Source organism: Pelophylax lessonae, assembly GCF_965119305.1.
Source record: "Pelophylax lessonae genome assembly, chromosome: 3".
Classification (NCBI taxonomy): domain Eukaryota; kingdom Metazoa; phylum Chordata; class Amphibia; order Anura; family Ranidae; genus Pelophylax; species Pelophylax lessonae.
The window spans coordinates 336,507,768-336,519,789 of record NC_138770.1 but is presented as its reverse complement, the minus strand read 5'-3'; the positions used below and the strand labels follow the sequence as shown (position 1 = coordinate 336,519,789).

Sequence of the window (12,022 nt, the reverse complement as noted above, 5' to 3'; positions counted from 1 at the left end):
GCACTGCCTGAGATAGTCTGCTTTATCCCAGATTCCTTGTGTTTAAAAAATTCAACTGCCCAACCATTAATAATACCATTTACATGGAATTATTAATTAGCCTGTTAGCAATATATAAGTACTTTTTATCATAACTACTCTAACTTATTGCCTTTTAAAAAATATATACATTCATTTTTTAACAGATTTGTGTGACAGTAAGTTAGCATTTCTATCACAGATCAGAAATATAGGACTTTCATAATCCCAACTTTCTTCTAGTGTTCTGTACATAGATAAAGTAAAAATACTTTTTGTAAAATACAACATTTTTAGCTAGATTGCCTTATTGTCAGCTTATTTGATATAGTTATTCATTTTAAATTGCTCTCTGTAACTCTTTATTTACATTTCTTTTCATATTTTGTGAGATACAGTCCATTCTGCTAGCAGAAGCTCTCACATTGATTGCTTGTATTTTGCAAGTCATTTGGGATTGCAATCTGCTTACAGTGAATCGCAAGATAATACTGTATAGGTCTGAGAGATGAAAATCATTTTAGAAGCATATACACAACATACATATTTACAAGCCAAAAAATGACAGATTGGCATGTTCTTTTCTTAGTTGCAAATGGAAGAAGTATTGATTTGGCATTTCATGCCACAGCACTTTAAAACCTTTTACAAGTGAAAAGGGAAAAATGTTTCATAGTTTATGGCCTAATATGGCACAAAATATTTTGTTCTAAGATATATTGAATACAGACATTTACTGGGAATGGGAAAAGAACGGAACAGTGTATTACAGTGCTAAAATCTTTTGTAGGTGTAGTAGGGAATGCTAAATCATCTATTATGCCTAAGAACATGACAGAGAGATTACCACCACCCCTGTGTACTCCACAACTGGGTACAGTGATTTCTAATGTACCCTATGTGGGAAAACATTTTGATTATAGACATAAATTAGTCTAGTTTCTCAGTTAGGATCTCATCACATTGCAACCACACTGGTTATAGGATCTCTAGACTAGGCTCTTAGAGAAGATCTATTTGAGATTTGACCCACTTCACAAAACAAAAGAGAAATGTATTTTGGGTAAAGCTGTGCTTTAACAATAACTTATTAGCAAAAGTGTGCCTATTTGTAGAACTGAATAAATGTGTAAGTCCTAGTGGTACAAATAGCTTCTGTCTATTAATGGGACAATACTATGATCATTGTATGACTTTTATAGCAGAATGGTAAGGAGTAAATAACACAGTGTAGAAAAGGAGGCAGTCTGGTGTATGTCATGTACGGCATGTTTATGGAGGGGTCACCCCACAATTTACTCCAAAAAGCTCAGCACACCTTACAATGCAGTCTTATACATTTAGCAAATACACCCATCACAACTCATAGCCTTAATTTTCCCCAGGATTTTCGATAATATAAAAACCCCCATACACATCCAGCATATCATTTAGTTGCCCCTGAATATCATCTGTTGTGAAAAAATGCATCCGGTGGGGATTAGTGGTGATGTCATCATGTCTGCTCAATCAAGCAGCAGTGTATAGTTTTGCTGAAATGTTGTTTCTTTTACATCTATATGTGAGTACTTCTCATTTATAAATAAATAGTATAAATTACATGCTACACTTTGGAGTTCCCCTGCTTTATTTCTAATGCTGGTTACTTTCTGGTCTGATACCTTTGGAGTTGAGAGAAGCCGAGATGCATTGCATACTACAGCTGGAGCACCTTGGTGCCAATATGCTTTATTTGCCCTCTAATTATTTGGGGTCTGAATTTCTGGTAAGTTGCTACTGTGTGCTCTTGGTGGTAGAATACTGAAGCTTGACACTGAAGATTCTTTCAGTGTCTTGATAGTTTTGCACTTATCTTTTGATTGATAGACAATATACTGTATATATACAATGGGTATAGAAAAGAATAACTCCCTTTAAAATAATCACATTTTGTTACTTTGCAGCCTGAAATGAAGACAGACACAATTTTTTGTTTTATCTAGCTGTATTTACTAGTGCAGCTTATAACATCCAAGTGAAAGACATAACACCAACAGGTCAGAAAAAAAATAAACAAAATTCAAAAACAGAATCATTGAGTTGCAAAAAGGATCACCCCCCTCCCTTATGTTAGTATTTTGTTAAACCACCTTTTGCTTTAATTACAGCCTGAAATCTGTTGGGTTATGTCCCTACTAATTTTGCAATATTTGCCCACTCTTCTTTGTAGAACTGCTCATGTGCAGTTACATTTGATGTTGACCGTTTGTGGACTGCAGTCTTCAAGTTATTCCACAGATTTTCAATGTGGTTTAAACCTGGGCTGTGACTAGGCCATGCTGTGTGCTTTGTGTCATTGTCATGTTAGGAGGTAAACCTTCTTCCTATTGACAACTTTTTGGCAGCAAATTTTCCTCAATAATTAGATGGTATTTTGCCCCATCCATTTTCTTCTATCCAGACAAGTGCTCCAGTCTCTGCTGTAGAGAAACACCCCAATACGAGGATAAAGCTATGTAACTATGTGAAGTCTGAAGATGTTGATTAATATGCAAAACAAGGAATCTGTCAAGATGAGAAATGTCTATGCATCTAAAGATCTATCTAGCTCATTAGGCAGAATCATTTTATAAGTCATGTACTGCTGCTGTTAATTCATATTGGGATATGTGTCTTGTGACACAATGCTTCATGATTGTGTGCTGGAAAGGGTGTGAAAACCATAGGGAGACAAGGATGGCTGCATGGCACTATGAAGAACACAACCAGACATCACCTCCAATTATTCACAAAATCTCTGACCATGTGAAATTTTATTTATGAACTTGGTGCATGAATTCATGCACCTTTATAGATTAACCTTAATGTGGTTGTAAAGGCAGAAGGTTTTTTCATCTTAATGCATTCTATTTATTAAGATAAAAAAAAAAAAACCTTCTGTGTGAAGCAGCCCCCCTTTAACCCCCCTAATACTTACCTGAGCCTCTTCTCCATCCAGTGATTTAAGCGAGAGACTCAGCTTTACAGGACTCTCCCTTCTGATTGGCTTGGATACAGCAATGGGCACCATTAGATCCCATTACTGTCAATAAAAGTCAGTGAGCCCATGGCGAGAGAGAGGGGGCTGAGCGGAGTCATGGCTCCATGTCTAAATTAACACATGGAGCTGCTGCTCAGGTTGGGGGCCCCCATAGCAAGCTGCTTGCTGTGGGGACACCTGGCAGGAGGGGAGGGGCCAGGAGCACTGATGAGGGACCTGAGAAGAGGAAGATCTGGGCTGCTCTTTGCCAAACTACTGCATAGAGCAGGTAAGTATAACATGTTAGTTATTTTTATACAAAAAAACAAGACTTTAGCATCACTTTAATAATGCTTAAACATTTTTTTTCACCAACCCCTCTTGCTTTTGTAAAATTAATAATACTCATCTTCAATAAATGTTGATCTTCAGTCAGCTAACAGCTACACTGTAGATGTCCTAAGTCTCTAAATTTGGCAATAAGATTTTAGGCACATACATCTTGGGATTAATTATTTTTAGAGGATGAAAAAAAGATGGCTGCTAGTCACCTTAAAGTTAAACTTACACAGATTTATTGCACTAGTGCATAAAGAATAGGAAGGAGAGCGGAGGAATCATAGTATATCTGAAGGTTCTCTACACAGAACACTTTTTCTCATCTTCTTTAAATTGTTATAAACTATCTGGGTTCCTCTTTCACAGGGCTATGCTGACTGGACACTTATAGTGTATTTCAACTTTTGCAGCCAAAGTGGGATAACATCTACGTTATATCTGTTACATGTCCCCATTCACATAGCATAACTTAACAAAATATTTAAAAATTGTAGCATACCTTTTTTAAATTCTCTAAAGTAAGGGAAATCCTGGGTAGTTCTCTTTGTTCATGAGGGGTTGGGCAGCTATCTTTGCCATAATCGACCCTGTCTGTGCTGTGCACACAGATTTTCATTATCAATTGTAACTATGTTGTAGATTTTAAAACTAAGTGTCCTAACAAAGGGGTAATGGTGTAGAGGCCGGGTGTCTTGCAATGCATGTAGATGGGGACAGGCGTGAGACAGCCTTGGTACCTCACCTGAGGTAAGTTTTTTCTTCTAAAAATTTATTTTTAGGCATGCTGTGGGAATAGGAACACATAAAGAGCTTATAGTGGGGTTTTCTCAAATTTTACTGCAAAAGTGTAAATACGCTATAACCTAGTATGTGACTTCTTGAGGTTCAAGTTGTAACTCAATCTTTATGTTCCAATGCAGGACAACATAGAAAGTTGGTGCATGCATTCCACTCAACCAATCACCCACCTTCTGTTTTGTAGGGGACGGTTACAGCTTGCTTCTTGTAAGGTAAAACAGGACATAATTAGCAACCAGCATCTTTAGGGGTTTTCTCCCTGAAGGGGGGGGGGGGGGTTTCTGCAGCACTACAATCCCTTAGTCAAAAGACCTGGGAGAAACACAGTTCTCACAGAAACACCCTCATCCAAAAGAAGCCAAGGAGGCCAGAAAGTGTCTAAGATATTTTTAAGCATGTCATTAAAAAGCCATTTTAATGCAAAAAATAGTATTATATGGGTCAAATGACATTTATTTTCATTAGAAAATGTAGTTATTTTTATTTTTTATCCTCTATTTAGCAGTCACATTATTTCACAGCTCCTTCACATCGCTCTTCACTACAGATTAGGCGGTATATCTATTTACTAAGGTGTTGAACTTACCCACACACACACACACACACACAGCAGAAATGTACATTGCCTGTCACAAACAGCGAGTTGGCCAGTGGCCAGGCTACATCACACAGTGGTCAGATGGGCCTATGTCACATAGTGGGCAGGTGGCTGGACCGGCTTACTTTTCATATGGGGGGGGTGGTATTTCCCTCATCTTTATGCATTTCAAAGTCAGCAGTTTTGATAGTTAGGTTCCAGTTGGTCCCAACTGGGAGCCTCTGCCAATCAACATCAGGGCTGGGGGCATGGCCAAACAACTGGCCATGGAATATAAAGACATAAAAAGAAACTAAATGTATACACAAATACATATGTTGAACCTTAATTTGTGTTGTAATATACAATTTAATACTTTCCAAGCCAGCTACCCAGGCCCCCCAAGCCTGCTGAATGGCTGAGTCGCGAAACATAACATAGAGAGACACCTCTCCAGCACACCCCACTGGAGAGAGATCAAACAGCAAATTGTTGAGAGTACAATCCATGCTTAGAGACCACTAAGAGAGACTCACAGACAGGCGGACTACAGCCCATTGTTTCCTACAAAATCACAAAAAGCAAAAGGGAAAAATACTACATTCATACACTGGGCGGTTTTCTTAAGTGGAATTCCATAAGTAAGCCCAAGACTTGCATTATAATCTACCATTGTTCCTAGCAGGTGTATAAATAATTAACTGTGTGTGTGCTGACCAACAGTCTCTTCTACTTAGTTCCTCTTTAGTCTTTCTCACCTTTTTTGTTTAAAAAAACATCCCACCAATATTGCAATTATTTAGAGGCTCTCTAAGTGTCATGGCTCTTACTTTAGTTTATCCTGTGGTTCTTAATGCACAAACCATTCATATTAAGATAACCTTATGCCATAAACCACAGGTGTGTTATGCTTTTGTCTCATTTCATTAAAAATTAAGCCTTTTAAAACTTTAATCCATTCACTCGTTATGTTAGGCACAGACTTTGACTTCATTTCTGTATTGTAAATGCATGTTCTTCAGTGGCCCAAGGCCAGGATAATGGAAAGGTTTTGTAATAGTGTTTCTTAATTACTTTTTTTTTTTTTTTTGCATGAACAGAATCAGATATTATTAGTAAAATGTATTTTTCTTCTGGTAAAATGTAAATACAGAGCTTAGCACAATGTTAATGTTCTATTTTAGAAAAATGTTTTGCATATCTGCTTGCATTTCCTAAATGAGAACATGTCCCAAGAATTTTGGGTAGGAGAGTGGAAATTGTCTGTCTAGATTAGCTCTGTTTTTTGTTGCCGTAATCAAGCATTTTAAAGTGAATGTCTGATTTGCCCATGTAGGGCAAAGCAACAGATTTACTTTAATTTAATGCTCCCAAACAGCATACATTTACCTTTGTTCTACTCTGCCATAACTCTATTCAGCCATCAGTAGTGAAGGAATATCCTGTGTTAGATACCAACCATGGTCCAAAACTTTCACATGCAATGAGTCTCATGCTTCTCCATAGCCATGATTGCTGGATATTTTCTTTAGCTCCTGGTGCGGGACACAGTAACAAGGAAATGAAGGAAAGATATATGCTGCTTGGGAGGTGGGGACCAAAGCAAAGTAGTTGTCATTGCTATGAATGAGGAAAGTGTATGTTAGCTTTAAAGTTCCATGCTTAATCTTGCCATTTTCTCTCTCTCTGCTTCTTCTTTATCTGTTAACATTTTTCTGTTAACATCAGTAGTAACTCTCCTGACACAATCTGAGCTGGTAGCATACCATTTCACTGTGTTGGTGGACCTTGTAAAATTAAACACCAATCCCCTGTATGTCTACTATATGTATAGTAAAATAATTTTAGCAAACCTTAGAACTGCTCTGTCACCAGACCATTCATTTAACAACAATTTTCCTATTAGAATATATGTGCATTTAACATGTTTTAGGCATGTTATTTACCTGTGAAAGCCTCCCTTGTGTGGACATCCAAAAGCCTTGAGAAAGCTGCTGGGCAATGCCCTCTTTGAAATGACTCCCCAGTCTCAGAGCTGTCATTTAAGTGAAACTCTGTAGTAATCCCCCTTGCTCCTCCCTCTGCAGTGACATCAAAGTTTTTGTGAGGAGATGAAGGACGGGGTAGAGGACCAGAGAGAATATACTTCTAGGAGAATCTAGGAAAAGAAAAAAAAGGAAAAAAAATAATTTATTTTTTAAAACTATAGCTGACTGCAGAAAAGGGAAATGGAAATGATAATAAAAACATTAACATAATAGATTGTGTAAAATATACTATATATATATTTATACTATTATATATATATATATCAATATACTATTGGGCGGCACAGTGGTGTAGTGATTAGCACCTTCACCTAACAGCAAGAGGGTCACTGGTTCGAATCCCAACCACGACACTACCTGCCTGGAGTTTGCATGTTCTCCCTGTGCCTGCGTGGGTTTCCTCCAGGTATTCCGGTTTCCTCCCACACTCCAAAGACATGCTGGTAGGTTAATTGGATCCTGTATAAAATTGGCCCTACTATGTATGTATGATTTGGAGTTAGAGACCTTAGATTGTAAGCTACTTGAGGGCAGGGACTGATGTGAATGTGCAATGTATATGTAAAGGGCTGCATAAATTGACAGCGTTACATAAGTACCTGAAATAAAAATTAAATACTGTATATACCATTAGGTGGAATGCAATATGAAATACAACAAAATGATTCTTGATTTGCCTCCAAGCAATACCTGCCTGAATCTAATTGGACTTTTGGCAAACTGAGCATGCAACGAATGGATGGTTTTATGTAGGTGTTCACTTTTTATGTGTGCAAAACATTGAAGTTGGAAATTCATCTTTGTTTTCAGTGAAACCTTTTCCATCAAAAGAGCGAAGATTAAGACTGGCCATTCATGTTCAATCCTCTTATACAATTTTCTTTTAGATTTACCAAAAAACATATAATATGAAGTCAAAACTAAACAGCGTTCAATTGTATCCAATTAGGCAGGCCCTTGCACTACATAGTTTAAGGTAAATCTAAAATAAAATTGTACAAGAATATTGAACATGTATGGCCAGCCTAACATCAGTGACAGGTCATTGGTGACCAAAGAAAATGAAATACTGAAACATAATGCAATGCAATTTTAGAAATGTCACATGCATGTGAACAAATTGCTTTAGTTGGGTTTTGTAGATGATAATTCAGTCTTCTATTCTTCTTCTTCATCTAGAACAGTCCTTTACAACCAGGATGTATTTATGCTTCTTCTGGGCTGCCTTGGCTAAATGCCTAAAAAGTGTATACAAGTCAGTGGGTGGATCAAGCCTGCCTTTTAGTTACACAAAGCCACAGGCTTTCATTGTGCACCATGACAACCTTCTATCTGTCACCACCCTAACAACCCATGACATCATTGATTAATACCTAGGATGTTGCGCCATTGCACAGCATCCTTGTTTGCCCTTTCCCTGAACCTCCCCATCAGCACTGGGGTCACATTAACTAAAGAAAGAAAAGAAACTGAGGGAGAATAAAAACATTGGAAAATGGTGGGCAGCACAGTGGTTGGCGCTTCCACCTAGCAGCACTAGGGTCATTGGTTTGAGTCCCAACCACAGCACTACCTGCCTGGAGCCTGCATGTTCTCCCTGTGCTTGTGTGGGTTTCCTCACACACCCCAAACGCATTCTGGTAGGTTAATTGGCCCTAATATGTGTATGAATGTTAGTTTGGGACCTTAGATTGTAAGCTCCTTGAGGGCAGGGACTGATGTAAATGTACAAGTTATATATGTAAATTGACAGTGCTGTATATGTAATAAAAAAAAAATACTAGTCAGTGCAAAGGTGTGTTTGCTTTGGAAGAAAAAATCACCTCTAATGTTGGGTGTCCTACCTTTGGGGATGTTGCTACATTATGTAAAATGTTTTGTTTATTTTTTTAGATTTAAGAATGGGTTGCCTTGGGATTGTGCAGAATTTTAAAGGGTGCTTTGACTGAAATATGTTGAGAAACACTGATCTAGAAGATGTCATAGGTTTACCTTGTTGGTGTTCAAGGGCAAAGTTACCATTTAAAGGTAATTAGTACATGTTTTTAGTGGAGTGGGTGCTGTGTAAATATTGATCATTACTGTGCATCTAAATCTTTTCATTTAGAATTAGATGCTTAATTTGGCTTTGTTTGTAACAAAAAATAAGCATTACATTTATCAAGTGTAGTAATGCTGATACAACGTGCAGATTATCATAGAAGCAAAACATTTTGTCGGGTTAGATCAGCAGAACTAAAACTTCCTTTATGACAATCAAAAAAGTACCAAGTCCAGTTACTAGTTACTATTGATTCACTGTTGATGCACAAGCCTCGTAAGGTAAACAATAAACTTCCTTTACCTTTGCTTTGTTGACCCAGATCCTTTTTCATTTGGTTCTCACTTGCTCTCTCTCCCAGACAGTACAGATCACAGTGGGAAGGTTTTAGTACTGTCAATCCAAAAAGCAGATGGGTAGGACTAGCGGTAGCCATGTTCTAATTAATAAACTACAGGCTGATAAATCAGCAGTGACAATGATGACAGCCATGTCCCCTATAACATCATCTCATTCCACTGTTGTGCAAGCAAGCATAATCTACGTAAGAGTGGCAATCGTGCTCTAAATTCAGGAGCTGTGGAGGATCACTGCCACACCATCACAAGTGGATGACTTCACCGGCAGGATCAACAGGTTCACTGTCAAATAAAGTTTTCTGGCATGTAATAAGTGTGGAGTAAAAAACATGCTTTTTGAAACAAATTAATCCACAGTGCCAAAACATCACAAAGCTTTATTTCTCTTGCACAAAACAAAAAGCAGGTAAAAAAAGCTTTGCTTTTGATTGTCACTAAATTGTGCAACTGGCCTGAAAATCTTCTTTAATGTCAATGTAAAATACCATTCATGAAATGAGAATGTATGTCATTCTCTAGGGTAGTTTACCTACTACACGTGGTAGAGAGACCATTTGTTCTAAACTCATATCTTAATATCAAAGTCACTGTGTTTCCTAGTTACTCAAACCACTACTAGACACATATTGAGGTGCTTTGATAATTTATACACTTTATCTGTTCAATGTTACCCATTGTTACACATTTCTAACAATAATCTTTGATTTTCAGTTTAATTTTGTGGGCAAGTTACTTGGACCAAGAGGAAACTCCTTAAAGCGATTACAAGAAGAAACTAGTGCAAAAATGTCCATTTTGGGAAAAGGCTCAATGAGAGACAAGTCAAAGGTAATTGTGATTTCGTAGTAAGTTTAGTGTAAAAGTTATGTGTTAAAATAATACTTTATAATGATGAAAAAAATGGTGTATTATTGCATTAAATTGTCAAAAGCTAATATATGTTTAGCTACTGTGGAAAAAAATGTACGAATAATTACTAAAGCTCGTCTGATATGTTTATACAGTATATATATATACTGTATATATATATATATATTTTTTTTTTAATAATTGATTAAGGTTCTGTGTGTGGCTGCATGAGAATGTCTGGGTATTAGTAAGGCAACATATACAGTATGTTATTTTGTTAAGTGTATGGCTATCATGTAAACTTGCAGTTTTTTTATGTGGCACAAATGTGTATGTTTTTAAAAAGGTCCTTATGGTTTTGAAGATATATACTTAGACTGTACATCTTACTTTAGTTGACCCACTTTAGTTGAGTACATTTAGAATGGCGGATTTATTCAAATTTTTACTCTAAAAGGACTATACACAAGTAAAAACCCTATAGGTAAGTTACCCCACTTGTGAAGTCACACATGGAATTCCCTGTCTTGACTCTTTAAAACTCATATTGAGCAGCTTAAATATAATTTGCATCACAAAAATTCTGGTATCAGTGTATCGGTAGGTCACTTTGCCACAGTGGGGAACAGCTGAAAGGCAAAGCACTTCTTCAACTTAAACTTTCTGCAAAAAGACATAATATTTATAATCATTTGCATTATTCAAAATGAACATGCCTTGCTGTTGAAAGGAATGCAGTAATGTAAGACTTTCCAGTATCCTTAGTAAATTAATGAAAATTAAATGTTTGATCATAAACCTGTGCATGGATAAGTCAAGTATTTTTTAGTTAGAGAAGCAATCTTTTTTCTTGTATATATTTTTAAGTATTATTCATCTCTAGAATTTATGGATAAAAGCAAGTAACATTACTACTTGATACTGCATTACAGTTTTTACAGTGGAATATTTTGTCTGTTATAAAATGGATCCCTTTCTAATTTCTAGGGATGAACACATGTCTTTACTGCCTGCAGTGTGAAATATTCCCTGGAGATGTTATACTAAACTAGAATACATTTGAGTAATAATGTAATGATATTGCCCAGTAGGCATCTCTTTTAGAATGTAAACAGTTTTATTCTGTATTTTCAAATGGTGTTATTATAGTAAAATTGCAGGTGTCGTGTTGGCGTACTGTGAAAACACGCGGTTCAATTACGCATTAATCTCCTTAGTATTTTTGTGCTATATTTATATACACTGTAATATATATATACACTGTAATATATATATACACTGTAATATATATATATATATATATATATTTATTTATTTGTAATCTATCTATCTATCTATAAATATATATATATATATATATATATATATATATATATACAGTACATTATGTACACTGAAAGGAGAGATCATTGAGGGGAAGGAAGGTATATTTCTATATTTCTCCTCCTTTTGTCATGTATATGAGGAATTAGGGTAGGTGATTATGTAAAGTATTCATGTGTGCATCGTGTTATGCCACTTAGGTTTGGTTCTGCACCAGAATGGGTTTTGTACCCATAGGCCTTTAATCATTGCTGCAAATGAGATAAATAGGAAGATCTGTAGCAAATGTGGGGTTCTGAACTGGGGAACAACTGGTGTTTTGCGGTCTGCTGTGTCTGGCCCACAAACAATAGTGAGGTTCCTTTATCTGTTTAGCTAGCACCTGATGTGCTGGGATTTATTTTCTGTTAGATTTGTTTTGCCTGCAACCTTTTTTATAATAAACATGTCAGTTTGAAAAGTCCCTGCTGTCTTAAGCTTCTTAATGCATCCTCCTGAAGCTTGCATGTCTCTTTACCCCAGGAAAGGTGATTCCCAAAGTGTAAAATTATCACATATGGTGGAAAATGCAGGCAACAATCTAATCAGACTGCAAAATAGAAGATGTAATGCAGGCATTGGTTCAAGCTGTGTCTTTGTACTATGACACAAATAGCTAACATGCAGAAATAA

The 12,022-nt window shown here is 36.5% G+C and overlaps 1 protein-coding gene across 3 annotated transcripts in view; it reads left to right on the top strand.

The window, feature by feature from the left end:
• Positions 1–12,022, top strand: part of KHDRBS2 (KH RNA binding domain containing, signal transduction associated 2) — a 362,102-nt gene that overhangs the window by 148,518 nt on the left and 201,562 nt on the right. For all 3 annotated transcript variants that reach the window (XR_014225082.1, XR_014225083.1, XM_082252045.1), the window contains one exon: positions 9,890–10,006. Coding sequence is in view for 1 of the 3 variants with exons in the window: in XM_082252045.1 (XP_082108171.1) it covers positions 9,890–10,006 (117 nt within the window). In the remaining 2 variants the exon portion in view is untranslated. The remainder of the gene's footprint in view (positions 1–9,889; positions 10,007–12,022) is intronic.